Source organism: Scyliorhinus canicula, chromosome 3, assembly GCF_902713615.1.
Source record: "Scyliorhinus canicula chromosome 3, sScyCan1.1, whole genome shotgun sequence".
In the NCBI taxonomy this organism is placed as follows: domain Eukaryota; kingdom Metazoa; phylum Chordata; class Chondrichthyes; order Carcharhiniformes; family Scyliorhinidae; genus Scyliorhinus; species Scyliorhinus canicula.
The window spans coordinates 93,696,004-93,711,785 of record NC_052148.1 but is presented as its reverse complement, the minus strand read 5'-3'; the positions used below and the strand labels follow the sequence as shown (position 1 = coordinate 93,711,785).

At 50.6% G+C, this 15,782-nt stretch overlaps 1 protein-coding gene across 1 annotated transcript in view; it reads right to left on the bottom strand.

Moving 5' to 3' along the window:
- Window positions 1-15,782, bottom strand: part of LOC119963627 — an 83,099-nt gene that overhangs the window by 30,708 nt on the left and 36,609 nt on the right. Inside the window, exons 8-9 of the mRNA XM_038792956.1 lie at window positions 495-592; window positions 208-336 (exon numbers count right to left, since the gene is read on the bottom strand). Coding sequence (XP_038648884.1) covers window positions 208-336; window positions 495-592 — 227 coding nt within the window. The remainder of the gene's footprint in view (window positions 1-207; window positions 337-494; window positions 593-15,782) is intronic.

Here is a 15,782-nt window from a genome sequence, read left to right as displayed (position 1 = left end):
AGGAAGAACTGAATTGCAGAAAAGATACGATACACAAATTGTTATCATGTGCATCATCAATAAAGGCCACACTATTTCTGAGTATAAACAAAACTTAGAAGGTGGAAATCAAAAACAACAGAACATTTTGGAAAATCTCAGGTGGTCAGACAGCATTTATGGCAGAATCAGAATTGGTGGACATTAGGGTGAACAACATTTAAAAACCTGTTTTCTTTCTCATCCACCTTCCCTTTGTTCTGCTCTGTTTGTTCCTCTGCAATAGTCTCCAGGTCCAGAGAGGTTTCCACACACAAAACATTCACTCGCCTGATCTCTCCATAGCTGTTAGCTGACCTGTGAGTGAACCCAGCACTTTCTTAGTGTCATAGAGTATGTGAAAGATAAATAATTCATTTCAGAGACTTTGGTGTATGAAAGAAGACATAACAATTATCTTTACTTACTACAGCTGCAATCTGAGGCAAAACTTGACAAGTTTGTAAAAGTCCTACCTCTGCCCAAATATGACTGTGATATGGAAGAATGGAACTATCTGCACAGTTGTGGGATGCGGAAGGACAAATGTACGGTTGAACAAGCTCTCCGACAACTTTAAGGAAGTAAACGTAACCAACATTAACAGAGCAAAGTGCAACAGTCAAATGTACTATAACAACAACCCTGTGATAACCACCAACAGCACGGTAGCATTGTGGTTAGCACTGTGGCTTCACATCTCCAGGGTCCCAGGTTCGATTCTCCGCTGGGTCACTGTCTGTGCGGAGTCTGCACTTTCTCCCCGTGTCTGCGTGGGTTTCCTCCGGGTGCTCCGGTTTCCTCCCACAGTCCAAAGATGTGCAGGTTAGGTGGATTGGCCATGCTAAATTGCCCTTAGTGTCCAAAAAGTCAGGAAGTGAGGGCTCGGTGCAGACTCGATGGGCCAAATGGCCTCCTTCTGCACTGTATGTTCTAAGTTATTCATATTCTGTGCTGGTGACAGAAATGGTGGAAATGGTTCATGCCAGGTAAGTTAGGTTGTGTAAACCATGGCTGCAATATTGGAACAGAACTATTAGAATTGGTTACTTTAGTTAGTGCTGTATAAAATGTGTTTCAAGCTTATCATCAATCTATTCTTGAGCTATTAATTAAGGATAAATTAATTTAATCAATTTAGCTCACATAACATACTTAAATTCCCCATTACAGGGTGTCAATGCATCAGGAGTAAGCAGAAATAGTTTACATTTTTATAGCCTGACGTCTCTCTCCAGTGGGGTTGGGGGTAGGGGAGGAGATCCGGTGGGGGCGACCTGCTGGGCGGGGTTGGTGCAAGAGATTTGATGCTGGGCGAGGGCCCTGTACACGGGCTGGTCTGGAGTTTTGAATCAGTTACCCTGGCTTTGATCGTATGTTCTTTAATTCTTTGGGAGTAAAAATCAGTGTAAAACTGGCAGAACCATTCAACGATTTAAATCCATTTGTCGGATGGTTTCCAGTGCAGCGCAATAGTTGAGGCAACGTTAACACATCTAAATTATAACACTATTTAGCGGGAAGAATCTAGATTGGTGGCTGATGTTTGAGGGTAAATCTACATCTGACATGTGGGAGGCTTTCAAATGTCGGTTGATAGGAATTCAAGGTCGGCATTTTCCCTTGAGGAAGAAGAATAAGTATGGCAAGTTTCGGGAACGTTGGATAACGAGGGATATTGTGAGCCTAGTGCAAAAGAAAAAGGAGACTTTTGTAAAGGCTAGAAGGTTGGGAACAGATGGGGCCAGTAAGGAAAGTACGAAAGAACTGAAGCAAGGAGTCAGGAAGGCTAAAAGGGGTCACGAAAACAGGATTAAGGAAAATCCCAAGGCTTTTTACATGTATATAAAGAGCAAGACGGTAGCCAGGGAAAGGGTGGCCCACTCAAGGCCAGGGGAGGGAATCTATGCGTGGAACCAGAAGAAATGGGTGAGATACTAAATGAGTACTTTGCATCAGTATTCGCCAAAGAGAAGGAATTGGTGGATGACAAGTCTGGGGAAGGGAGTGTCGATAGTCTTGGTCACATTAAGATCAAAAAGGAGTGGTGGGCGTCTTGAAAAACATTAAGGTCGATAAGTCCCCAGGGCCTGTTGGTATCTACCCTAGAATACTGAGAGAGGCAAATTGCTGGGGTCTTGACAGAAATATTTGTATCCTCACCGGCTACAGGTGAGGTCCCAGAGGACTGGAGCATAGTTAATGTTGTTCCTTTGTTTAAATAGGATAGCAAGGGTAATCCAGGAAATTACAGGCTGGTGAGCCTTACGTCAGTGGTAGGTAAATTATTGGAGAAGATCCTTTGAGACAGGACTTGCTCCCATTTGGAAGCAAATGGACATATTATCGAGAGGCAGCATGGTTTTGTGAAGGGGAGGTTGTGTCTCACTAACTTGATCGAGTTTTTTGAGGAAGTGATGGAGATGATTGATCAAGGTAGGGCAGTGGATTTTAGCTACATGGACTTCAGTAAGGCCTTTGACAAGGTTCCTCATAGCAGACTTGTACAGAAGGTGAAGTCACATGGGATCAGAGGTGAGCTGGCAAGATGAGTACAGAACTGGCGAGGTCATAGCAGACAGAGTGTAGCAGTAGAAGAGTGTTTTCTGAATGGAGGACTGCAACTAGTGGTGTTCCACAGGGATCAGTGCTGGGACCTTTGCTACTTGTAGTATGTATAAATGATTTGGAGGAAAATGTAACTGGTCTGATTAGTAAGTTTACAAAGGTTGGTGAAATTGCAGATAGTGATGAGGATTGTCAGAGAATATGGGCGGGATTCTCCAGAATCCGGGGGGTGGGCCGTACCGGTGCCAAAGAGTGGTGTGAACCACTCCGTCGTCGGGCCGCCCAGAAGGTGTGGAATCCTCTGCACCTTCAGGGGCTAGGCCGGCACCGGCGGGGTTGGCGGCGCGCCAGCCAGCAGTGGAGGGGTTGGCACTGCGCCAAACGGCGCCAAAGGGCCACCGCCAGCCGGCGCGAGTTGGCACATTCACGGGAGCGCCAGCGTGTTCTGGCTTGATCCCAGCGCATGCGCAGTGGGGGTCTTCTCTGCGCTGGCCATGGCGGACCGTTACAGCAGCCAGCACGGAGGGAAAGAATGCCCCCACGGCACAGGCCCGCCTGCAGATCCGTGGGCCCCGATCGCAGGCCAGACCACCATGGAGACCCTCTCCGGGGCCAGAATTAACCGCGCCCCCTCCCCCTCCCCGAGGACTCCACAGGCCGCCCACGGAGCCATGTCCCGCCAGTAAGGACCTTATTTGATTTACGCCGGTGGGACTGGCCGAAAACGGGTGGCCAACGCCCCCCGACCGGCGCGATGCGATTCCCGCTTCCACTGAAAAACCGGTGCCGAAGAATCTGGCAGCCAGCGGCGGGGTGGGAATTAACGCTGCCCCCGGCGATTCACCAGTCCGGCGGGGGGGGGGTCAGAGAATCCTGCCCTATAGCAGGATATATATCAGTTGGAGACTTTTGCGGAGGGATGGCAGATCGAGTTTAATCTGGACAAATGTGAGGTAATGCATTTTGGAAGGTCTAATGCAGGTGGGAAATAAACAATAAATGGAAGAACCCTAAAGAGTATTGACAGGCAGAGGGATCTGGCTGTACAGTCCACAGGTCACTGAAAGTGGCAATGCAGGTGGAAAGGGAGCCTTCGTCGGCCGGGGCATTGAGTATAAAAATTGGCAAACCATGCTGCAGCTGTATAGAACCTTAGTTAGGCCACACTTGGAATATAGTGTTCAATTCGGGTTGCTACACTAGCAGAAGGATGTGGAGGCTTTGGAGAGGGTACAGAGGAGGTTCACCAGCATGTTGCCTGGTATGGAGGACATTGGCTATAAGGGGAGGTTGAATAAACTTGGTTTATTCTCAATGGAACAACAGAGGTTGAGGGGTGACCTGATAGAAGACTACAAATTTATGAGGGGCATAGACAGAGTGGATAGCCAGAAGCTTTTTCCCAGGGTGGAAGAGTCAATTACTAGGGGGCATGAGTTTAAGGTGCATGGGGCAAAGTTTAGAGTAGATGTGCGAGGGAAGATTTTTTACTCAGAGGATAGCGTATGCCTGGAACTCGCTGCCGGAGGAGGTGGTGGAAGCAGATCCGACAGTGACATTTAAGGGGCGTCTTGACAAATACATGAATAGGATGGGAATATTGGGATACGGATAAGTGTAGAAGGTTTTAGGTTCGATGGGCAGCATGGTCGATGCAAGTTTGAAGGGCCGAAGGGCCTGGTCCTGCAGTGTACTTTTCTTCGTTCCTTGTTCTGGACAATTGCTGGGTAATCCCCTACATGGGAACTTCCTCGAGGATTTCACCAGTGCATCAGTGGGGCAACCACTAAATATAACGCTGCAGAACCAGGAAATTATGGGCCCTTATTTTTAAATAGTAACTCCTAGTTCTAGGTTATCCCGCAAGAGGAAACATCCTCTCCATTTCCACGCTGTCAGCACCCCTCAGGATATTTTGGGAACTATCCAACAGCCAAGCTTCACTCAAGGAATATGAGGGAAACAATCATCCCCACACTGTATGACTGTGCTGGTTATTACAGTCGGGAGCTGATCAGGGCAGTATAATGGAAGCGGGGGTCAGATCGGAGGCTGGGTACTGTTTTCTTATCCGTAATATCCTGTGGATAAATTCATTGGGCGGGATTCTCTGTTTCTGAGACTAAGTGTTGACGCCAACGCAGAACTCGTGGACTTTCACGACAGGAAAACTGCAGCCAAACCTGGACCGATTCCGCTACAGTTAAGGGGCTAGCAATCGATTCTAATGAAAAACGGTGCCAGATTTGTCAGTTTCGCGATTGACACTCAAGAGGCTGAAAACCTACAGCCGCATATACACACTTCACTCCCCACACACACCATCCCAGCCAACAAGATGGCAGTGAGGAGAGCAGTCCCAAGGTTCGCGGGCGTAGAGCTCAAGACCCTTTTGGATGCCGTGGAGGAGAGGAGGACGACCCTGTACCCCGGCCCGGGAGGGAGGCTTCTGGCTGCAGCTGTTCGCCATGCCTGGGCGCAGGTGGCAGAGGCGGTCATCGATGTGGGCAACGCCGTCCGGACTGGCCAGGAGTGCCAAAAACAACTACACAACCTCTCCGCCGGGAGTGGGAAGCGACAGGAGGGGGACCAGCGGACCTACAGCCCCTCAGTGTGGCTGAGCAGAGGGCCCTGGTCGGCGGCCCAGAGAAAAGGGAAGTCACCAAGGAGGAGTTTGGGTGAGGAAGTGAGACCCTGCTGAGTTGCAGTTCCCCATGACATGTGTGCCAACTCCCACCCGCACCCCCACACCACCCTCACGTCCACCCTCACCCCCACACCACCCCCACACCACTCTCGCTCCCATACCACCCACACTTTACACCACGCCCAACCTCACCACCACCCATCCACACTCCTACCCCCACTGAGGCATGATTAATTAGACAAAGACGGGAGTTGAATCCAACTGAGGCTTTATTGCTGTAAGATGTGTGGCCTCCCACAGCAGCTGGCGAAATGGCTGCTGCCTGCAGGACACGCATATTTATACCCCGCCTCCTGGGGAGAGCCAACAGGCAGGGTCTACTGGCGAACCTGTAGTACAGGTCCTACCGTACGTCACCTAATAAAGGTGAAACAGTGGTTTACCACATTCATCCCCTGTTAGAAATTGAGTCCGGCGTGGGTGGTGGAGAACTATATACAACAATGAGTTAATATTTACAAGATTTGAGCAAACAAATGTCTTTTGAAGTCCGGTGGACCTGTAAGAGGTTTAGCCGGTCCGGGGCCTTGATGTTCCTCTGGGAGCGACGCAGTGGTGTCGGTGATGTATGTGCTGATCTGGTCGTACGTGACTCCGGGAGCGTGCCAAAATCCTCTTCATCATCGGGCGTGGGCAGTAGGGGGGGCGGAGGTCCTGGGGGGGGGGGGGTGGGGGGTGGTGCTGTTGGGAGCGACGGGGGAGGGGAGGGTGGCGCCGGGGGCGGAGGGAGTGTGGGGGTGGAACCTGCTGGTGCCAGGTCCCTGAGGGAGACAGTATCCTGCCGGCCGTCGGGGAACGCCACGTAGGTGTACTGGGGGTTTGCGTGGAGCAACTGCACCCTCTCCAACAACAGGTCCGCCTTGTGGAGTTGGACATGCTTACGGAGGAGTACGGGTCCTGGAGCTGCGAACCAAGTCGGGAGCGACACCCCGGATGTGGACTTCGTGATGAAGGCAAAAAGACGTTCAGAGGGTGTATTGTTCGTGGCAGTGCACAGTAGTGAGCAAATGGAATGGAGTGCATCAGGGAGGACGTCCTGCCAGCGGGAGGCCAGGAGGTTCCTGGACCGTAGAGCCAGCTGGACGGCCCTCCATACCGTCCCATTCTCCCTTTCTACCTGTCTGTTTCCCCAGGCGTTATAGCTTGTCGTCCTGCTGGAGGCGATACCCTTGTTGAGCAGGAAACGACGTAGCTCATCGCTCATGAATGAGGATCCCCTGTCACTTTGGATGTAGGCGGGGAAACCGAACAGAGCGAAGATGGTGTTGAGGGCTTTAATGACGGTGGCAGACGTCATGTCGGGGCATGGGATGGCGAAGGAGAAACTGGAGTATTCGTCGACCATACTGAGAAAATATGTTACAGTTGGTGGAGGGGAGGGGGCCTTTGAAGTCCACGCTGAGGCGTTCAAATGGGCGGGAGGCCTTCACCAGGCGCGCGCGGTCCAGCCGGTAGAAGTGCGGCTTGCACTCCGCACAGACCTGGCAATCCTTGGTGATTGTCCTGACTTCCATGACGGAGCAGGGCAGATTTTGTGCCTTAATGAAGTGGTACAACCGTGTGACGCCCGGGTGACTAAAGCTGTCGTGCAGGGCACGGAGTCGTTCTACCTGTGCTCGTTGAGCTTGCGGGCGATACATAATCTCGTAATTGTAGGTGGAGAGCTCAATCCTCCACCTCAAGAGTTTATCGTTCTTGATCTTGCCCCACTGTGTGTTGTTGAACATGAAGCCTACCGACCGTTGGTCAGTGAGGAGACTGAATCTCCTGCCGGCCAGATAATGCCACCAATGCCGCACAGCTTCAACGATAGCTTGGGCCTCCTTTTCGAAAGATGAGTGCCGAATTTCGGAGGCATGAAGGGTGCGGGAAAAGAATGCCAGGGGCCTGCCTGCCTGATTGAGGGTGGTGGCTAGGGCGACGTCTGATGCATTGCTTTCCACTTGGAAGGGCAGTGTCTTGTCTACAGCGTGCATTGTGGTCTTGGCGATATCAGCTCTGATCCGGGCGAAGGCCTGTTGGGCCTCGGCCGTCAGGGGAAACTGGGTGGACTGTATGAGTGGGCGGGCCTTGTCCGCATAGTTTGGGACCCACTGGCGTAATATGAGAAGAACCCCAGGCAGCGTTTGAGGGCCTTGGGGCAGTGGGGAAGGGGGAGCTCCATGAGGGGGCGCATGCGGTCGGGATCGGGCCCCAGAACTCCGTTCTAGACCACATAGCCGTGGATGGCTAAGCAGTTTGTGCGGAACACGCACTTCTCCTTGTTGTAAGTGAGGTTTAGGAGAGTAGCGGTGTGGAGAAATTTTGCAAGGTTGGCGTCGTGGTCCTGCAGATCATGGCCGCAGATGGTGACGTTGTCTAGGTACAGAAAGGTGGCCCGCAACCTGTACCGGTCGACCATTTGGTCCATCACCCTTTGGAAGACCGAGACCCCGTTGGTGATGCCGAAGGGGACCCTAAGGAAGTGGTAGAGGCGACCATCTGACTCGAAGGCGGTGTATGGACAATCCGCTTTACTGATGGGGAGCTGGTGGTAGGCGGATTTTAGGTCTGCCGTTGAGAAGACCCGGTACTGCGCAATCCGGTTAACCATCTCAGATATGCGTGGGAGGGGGTACGCGTCGAGCTGCGTGTACCTATTGATGGTCTGGCTGTAGTCCACTGCCATTCAGTGTTTCTCCCCAGTTTTAACTACCACCACTTGGGCTCTCCAGGGACTGTTGCTGGCCTCGATGATGCCTTCCCGAAGCAGCTGCTGGACTTCAGACCTGATGAAAGTCTTGTCCTGGGTGCTGTACCGTCTGCTCCTGGTGGCGACGGGTTTGCAATCCGGAGTTAGATTGGCAAAGAGGGTAGGTGGGTCGACCTTTAGGGCCGTGAGGCCGCACACGGTAAGGGGTGGTAAGGGCCCGCCAAATTTCAGAGTTAGGCTCTGGAGGTTGCACTGGAAGTCCAGGCCGAGGATTAGTACAGTGTAGAGGTGGAGGACGTAGAGGTGGAAGCCGCTGAATTCTATGCCCTGGACCATGAGCGTGAGTGTACAGTACGCTCAGATCGCTACGCAATGGGATCCGGAGGCCAGGGAGATTTTTTGGTCGGCGGGGTGTATCGTGAGGGAGCAGCGCCTTACTGTATCTGGGTGGATGAAGCCCTCAGTGTTCCTGGAGTCCAGCAGGCAGGAGATTACGTGTCCGTCGACTTTCACGCTGGTGGATGCGGTGGCCAGGTTGTGCGGACGAGACTGGTCGATAGACATTGAGGCGAGTCATGGTTGGTCATTGCTGGTGTCGGATGATGGGGCGGCTGGTGGGCACAAATCCTGGAATGCTGGTGGTGCCCATGTGCAGAGGAGTAGACAAGATGGCGGCGCCCGAAGATCGTGGGGATTACAAAATGGCGGCGCCCATGGAACGCACGTTGCGTGGAGGGGAAGATGGCGGCGACCACTGGCCGCACAACGTCTGAGGGGGGGAATGGCGGCGCCCATTGTCCGTGACCGATGAGGGTGGGGGCGATTGCAGCAACTGCATGGGCTTGGCACACCACGGCAAAGTGGCCCTTCTTCCTGCAGGCTTTACAAAGGGCAGCGCGGGCCGGGCAGCCTTGACGGGGGTGCTTCTGTTGACTGCAAAAATAGCATTGGGAGCCCCCGGGGTTCGCTGGCAGGTGTGCGGCGCAGGCGTATTGGGTGGGCAGTGCCCCGCCGGGGCGGCTGTCTGTGGGGTCCACAATGAGTAGGAGGGGTGGGCCGCGCGGCTGGGGGTGTAGGACTGGACGCTGCGCGAGGTGACCGCCATGGAGAGCGCTAGCATTTTAGTCTCTGCGAGGTCGTGCATGGCCCCTTCTAGGAGTTGCTGGCGTATGAGATCTGACCCAATCCCAGTCACAAAAGCGTCCCGCATAACGAGGTCTGAGTGTTCCGTGGCCATAACGGCCTGACAGTCACAGTCCCGGACTAGTAGGATTAGGGCCCGCCAGAAGTCTTCTATGGACTCACCAGTGAGTTGAGAGCGAGTGGCGAGTGCGTGCCTGGCGAAGAGCGTGTTCGGTTTCTGTGCGTAGTTGTCCTTGAGTAGAGTCATGGCTTCGGCGTAGTTCGGCGCATCCTGATTTAGCGGAAAGACTTTGGAGCTCAACCTCGAGTACAAAATCTGAATCTTCTGAGCCTCCGGAACAGAGGTTGGTGCCGCGTTGATATACACCTCGAAGCAAGCTAGCCAGTGCTGGAAGTCCTTTCTGGCATTGCTTGAATGTGGATCCAGCTGCAGGCAATCTGGTTTGATACGGAGGTCCATCCTCAGAAACTTATAGCAATAAATTGAGGCACGATCAATTGAACAAAGACGAGGGTTGAATCCAACTGAGGCTTTATTGCTATAAGATGTGTGGCCTCCCACAACAGCTATTTATACCCCGCCTCCAGGGCAGAGCCAGCAGGCAGGGACTACCGGAGAACCTGTAATACAGGTCCTACCCTACATCAACTAATAAAGGTGCAACAGTAGTTTACCACACCCACCACCCCCTGGCCCGTGGTCTAATCATACGTCTTGACATGTATCTTGCAGGACCTGCTGCTGATAGGGTGGGTCCATCCGGCGTCCCCGGTCCCCAGCCCGTGCCACAGCCAGAGCCCCCTGTGAGTTGAGCAGCGATGAGGAGTGCAGCTCGGACGCCAGCCCTCCACCTGAGACTCAGGAGACCCGGAGTCCGAGTCGGTGGATGACAGAGACTTTCCGTCACAGCTGTCTCCAACACCCTCCACCTTCCCAGAGACACTCACCTTAGTTGGGCACTTCACTGAAGAGGCTCCTGGGACACTCTCTGGTGCTCACCACACAGCTGATCTGGTACAACAGGGTCGAAACACCCGAGGGGGTGGAAGGACAGAGGGCAGGCCGACCCCAGGAACTAGCTGCCGTCCAGACCAGTTTTAGGCTTCTACATCAACAATCCCATCAATCGTGGAGATGCAGGCGCAGAGCCAGGGACTACATGAGGGGTTGTTGGCGAGCATCCAGCACCTGCAGGTGCAGTTTGAGGAGTTCAACCGCGTGCAGCAGCAGGAGATGGTGTTGACCATGCGTGCCACCCAGGCCAACACGGCACAGGTGGCGTCCACGGTGGAGGAATTGGGGGTGACGGTTTTGGCTGTGGGTCAGCATGTCCAAGGCCTGCGTGGGTGCTGGCTGAGGCCCAGGACAGGGTTGCTGCCTCACAGGGAACCATGTGCCAGAGCCACCTGGACATCGCAGCGACGCTCCTGACTTTCCGTCACAGCTGTCTCCAGTGGTCCAGTCACAGCGAGCCATGTCTGAGAACATGGCTGGTATTGCCCAGGTAGGTGGCCCAGTCCCAGAGGGAGGTTGCACAGTCACTGGCTGATGTGACCCAGACCTAGAAGGTGTTGGCACAGTCAATTGATGATGTGGCACAGTCCCAGACAGAGATGGTCCACTCCCTGTGCTCCATGGCTGCGAGCGTGCGAGAAGAGAGACGAGAACCATCCAGGCTCGGTCGTCTCAAAAGACGGCCGCCAAAGGGGACCCAGGTCGCAGGGCAGAAATCACAGAAGGGCCACCTCCACTCCTGCTGTACTGTCTGGGGAACCACCTAGATGTAGCATTAGGGCCCGTAAGGCCATAAAGATAGACACTAGATCAGTTGGCTTGGGTGCAGGGCACAAACCTGTAAATAGTTGTTCACATCAAACACCTGTTACCACTGTTATACCTTCTCCCGGTGCTCTGTCTGATGGGTGTGAGGGGTGGGCAGGTCTGGGTTGGCCGAGGGGGGGCAGACGTTGGGGGGGGCTTGGAGGATGGGTGGATCCTGTGGATGGCCTGGGCTCCCCACTCACCCCCCCCCCCCCCCAAACTCTCCCACCACCATCTTTTACGGGTTGTAGGTGGTCGCTGGTTCGGCCAGCATTCATTGCCCAGCCCTCGGATGAGAGAGAGCGCGAGAGTGGCATTGGCAGAAGCAAAGGAAAGAGAGAGAGAATTTGGACTTCAGAAGCTGGCACTATAAAGTGTGGGAGGCAAATTTCAGATGGTGGTGGTGAGTTGCCTTCTTGAACCGCTGCAGTCCTTCAGGTGTAGGTACACCCACTATGCTGTTAGGGATTCTATGATGTTGCCTCATCGACAGTGAAGCAACGGTGATATATTTCCAAGTCAGGATGGTGTGCCACTTGGAGGTGAACCTCCAGGTGGTGGGGATTCCAGGTATCTGCTGCTCTTGTCCTTCTAGATGGTAGTGGTTGTGGGTTTGGAAGGTGCTATCTAAGGAACCTTGATGAGTTAGTGCAGTTCATCTTGTAGATGGTACACACGGCTGCCACTGTTCGTCGGTGGTGAGGAAGAGCAATCAAGCGGGCTGCTTTGTCCTGAATGGTGTTGAGCTTCTTGAGTGTTGTTGGAGCTGCACTCATCCATGCAAGTGGAGAGTATTCCGTCCCTGGCAGGGCCCCACCACAGCCAGCCAGGCCAGTGTCAGGACTGTTTGCCTCACTATCAGAGGAGGTATCTGGGGATTATGATGTGGTGAAGAAAGCCATACTGAGTGCCTCCGAACTAGTGTCAGAAGCCTACAGACAGCAGGTTAGAAATCTAAGAAAAGACCCAGATCAGACCCATCTAGAATTCAAAAGAATTAAACAAGCTAACTTTGATGGGTGGACAAGGGCACTAAAAATAAACCAAATATATGAGGCACTTTGGGAGATAATCATTTTAGAGGAATTTGAAGATTCACTTCCCACAACAGTGAGCACTCAGGTGGAAGAGCAGGGAGTTGAAACGGCTAGACAGGCTGCAAAAATGGCTGACGATTTTGAGTTGGTTCATGAAGCAAAGATTAATGTCCAACATCAATTTCAATCTGTGAAGTAAAGTAACTGAGGACATGACATGTTTATAAGGGAACCATGCAGAGGAGGTGACGTTGGTGGTGTTAAGGAGACTGTGCCTCAGAGAAAAAAGGAAACCAATGATAGTGGTAGAGAGACAAGAAAGCCCTAACCCTAAATGTTTTAATTGTAATAAAGCTGGACATGTGAAGTCGTCGTGTTGGTGGCTTCCGAAAAGGGATGGGAAGACAGATTTAGCAAAACAGGATGAGCCAGTAATGTTTATTAAAGTACAACAAAAAAAAAACACTGTCCCAGTGGAAGAGATGCCATAGAGTGTACAAACTGTTCAGAGGCTGGTGGATAAGCAATTATCAGGACTTTTTAAGGATTTTATTTGTGAGGGTAAAGTTTACTCAGGTGTACAAGGTCGGGTAGGTTAAGATCTTGCAGGATACAGGAGCAAATCAGTCTTGCATGGTGAGGGATAAGGAGTAATGTGGTTTGGAAGGCACTTTGCCGGAAATGGTGGTAATATGTGGGTTTGCTGGTGAAAGCAAAAGTGTGCCACTGTGTAAGGTAAGATTAGAGAGTCTGTGTGAAATGTGGTGAAGTGGTAGTAGGAATAATAGAGAACCTATCAGTGCCAGAGGTACAATTTATCCTGGATAATGATATAGCTGGATAACAGGTGGGAGTGCAGCCTAATGTAGTTGAAAAACTAGTGGAAAATCAAACAGTAGAGATGTTGCAAGAAGTATATCAAAGAGTGTGTCCTGAATGTGTGGTAGCCACAAAGTCCCAAAGCCACAGGTTGCGACAAGAGGAAGAGAACTTGAGGTATGCCGATAGGGAGGATGAGATTATATTGTCAGAAACCATATTTGATCAGATGGTTCGTCAAGACAAAGAGCAGGCAGTAATCAGACCAACACCTGTAATACCCATTCCCACATTCGAGGGAACCATTAAAGGCAAGGTTCAGTGGGCAATATCAGATCATAAAGAAACTGAATGAGGTAAATGATTTGATAATAATGCCAGACAGCAGGAGGACTCACAGGGTGTTTTAGGTTAATATGATAAAAGGTTATTTTGACAGAGAAGGAAAGAAGGAGGAATTGTTTGTCAATGTAACTGAGGTGTGGAGATGCCGGCGTTGGACTGGGGTGAGCACAGTAAGAAGTCTTACAACACCAGGTTAAAGTCCAACAGGTTTGTTTCAAACACGAGCTTTCGGAGCGCAGCTCCTTCCTCAGGTGAATGGAGAGGTCTCCATTCACCTGAGGAAGGAGCTGCGCTCCGAAAGCTCGTGTTTGAAACAAACCTGTTGGACTTTAACCTGGTGAGGTAAGACTTTTTACAATGTAACTGAGGGACAAGAGATAAATCCAGAAAATTCTGAAGGTGACATTCCTCGAATTAAATTGGACAATGAGGAAACATTCACAAAGTTGGATAAAATATTGAGTTACCTTCCAAAGGAAAGTCAAATGACCTGAAAGAGCCATTACAGTTACATAAAGCTGTGTGAGGAGATAACCTGGGATGCACAAAATTAATTAAGCAAGATATAGCTATCGGAAATGATGTTCCCATTAAACAATATCCATGCAAGCTCAATCCGCTAACGACAGCACAAAGGGAGATAGCTGATTTATGTAAACAAACAATAGAACTCCTTGACAGAGTGAATGGAGAACCAAAGGCTAGGAAGCAGCTGGAATGGTATCATTGATGGTTAGAGGGAAGAGAAAGCTAGTCTGGAAAGGCAGATTCGGAAGAAAGCTGAGATTGAACATCAGATTGTACAGGAACTCCAGCATACCAGCAATCATCTGCATGAGATCAAAGAGGAATGACAATGTCAACAATGGAGAAAGCTACTCACCAGATGGAAGGTTGCAATAAAAGAACAGCAGGAACAAGGGAGCTCCCAGAGCAGTCCAATTCCTATCATAATGATGACACAGGAAGTACTGACACTAGGATCTGGTCAGGAGGAACAGGTGAAGGTCTAAAGCTATCTCGCTATTTCACAGAGAGCATTGTCCATGGTGGAATACGGAATCTGGAGGCTGAAGAGCTGGGACTAATGTAGCTAGAATAGTCAGCAAACTTTCCAGCAGGGAATGACTGGTGTTTGGCACGGTCCAAATGCACCGGCTGTTACCAATTATTTTGGCTATGCTCAACAGACAGCAAATGGAGCAGGATACAAAACCATTGCTAAATGTGACCAACTGATGATAAATGCTGCAACAACGATCATTGTACGATCAAATGGAAAAACTTTGCTGCTAATGCCAGACAGCTGCATGTAACTGAATTATTATTTATTTATAAAAAAAAATTAGAGTACCCAATTATTTTTTGCTCCAATTAAGGGGCAATTTAGCATGACCAATCCACCTACCCTGCACATTTTTGGATTGTGTGGGTGAAACCCATGCAGACACAAGGAGAATGTGCAAATTCCACACGGACAGTGACCCAGGGCTGGGATCGAATCTGGGTCCTCAGCGCCATAGGCAGTAGTGCTAACCATTGTGCCACTTGCTGCCCCCATGTGACTGAATTATTGATGAAGTTTTGTTGTGTGAAAGTATGGAGACTGTCACCGAGACTATTTATTTATTATTACTTTATCAGAGTTACAAAGCCAGAGCTCAGGCTGTGGACAGGGGCAAACCCCAAATACAGCTCCTTGCCTGCTCCAAAAACCAATTCTAATTGAATCCAATTCATGGTCCCCACAAGAGAGACATACCAGATCCACGCATGACACCTGACCTCACGCTCATCTTAGCCAGAAGGCCGAGAAGCGATCGAGACTATTTTTTTAGGTATGACAATACCAGGACTACTTGGACAGAACTAATACAAAAGTATTTGAAAGAAAAGGTGATTGCTGAGGCCGTGACATGGGGAAAGACTACAATGGACTATACTCATGTGATGTTTGCTTGTTTAAAAATGTAAAAAAGGATATATACCGTATAGAATGTAAACTTTATGTAATCTTAAGATATGTTTAAAAATGAAAAGAGTTCAGAAAATGAAGCCATTAGTGAATATTGATGGTACATTTTTCCAGGAAGGGAGGTGTCATGATAGGGAAATATCAGTAATCTAGGTCCAGAAATGGGTCCAAGATGTAGCAGGCAGTTTAGGGGTTAAACGGACTGAAGGAAAAGACTGCTAGCAGCAGACACAGAGGGATACACCCACAGCATGAAATACCTTGTCCCATTCAGACATAACCTCACTAGTGGCAATACTCGGGATGTCCAGGTTCAGACAGGATGATCCACTCAAGATCCTTTGTCCTTTGGGACAACCTTGTTTGATAAGTCCATCAGTCTAATGACCGATTTGCCCAATAAATGGAAAGTTAGTTGCATATTAATGACATTGCTCTGATCTTTTGTAGAAACAGGAGTGGGAAAACAAACAGCCCAGATAAGGGACTCAAGTCTGGACACTTCAGGGGAGAACCTTTGTTAGAAGGGCTGAGTAGAACTTAGAGAGGGAGGGAAGAAATGCTGTTTAGAACCGCTACAGGAGAAGGCTGTGGAAAATCAACCAGGGAGGTCATGAAAGTTGTCACCGAGGCAGACTTTGAAAAAAACATTCTGA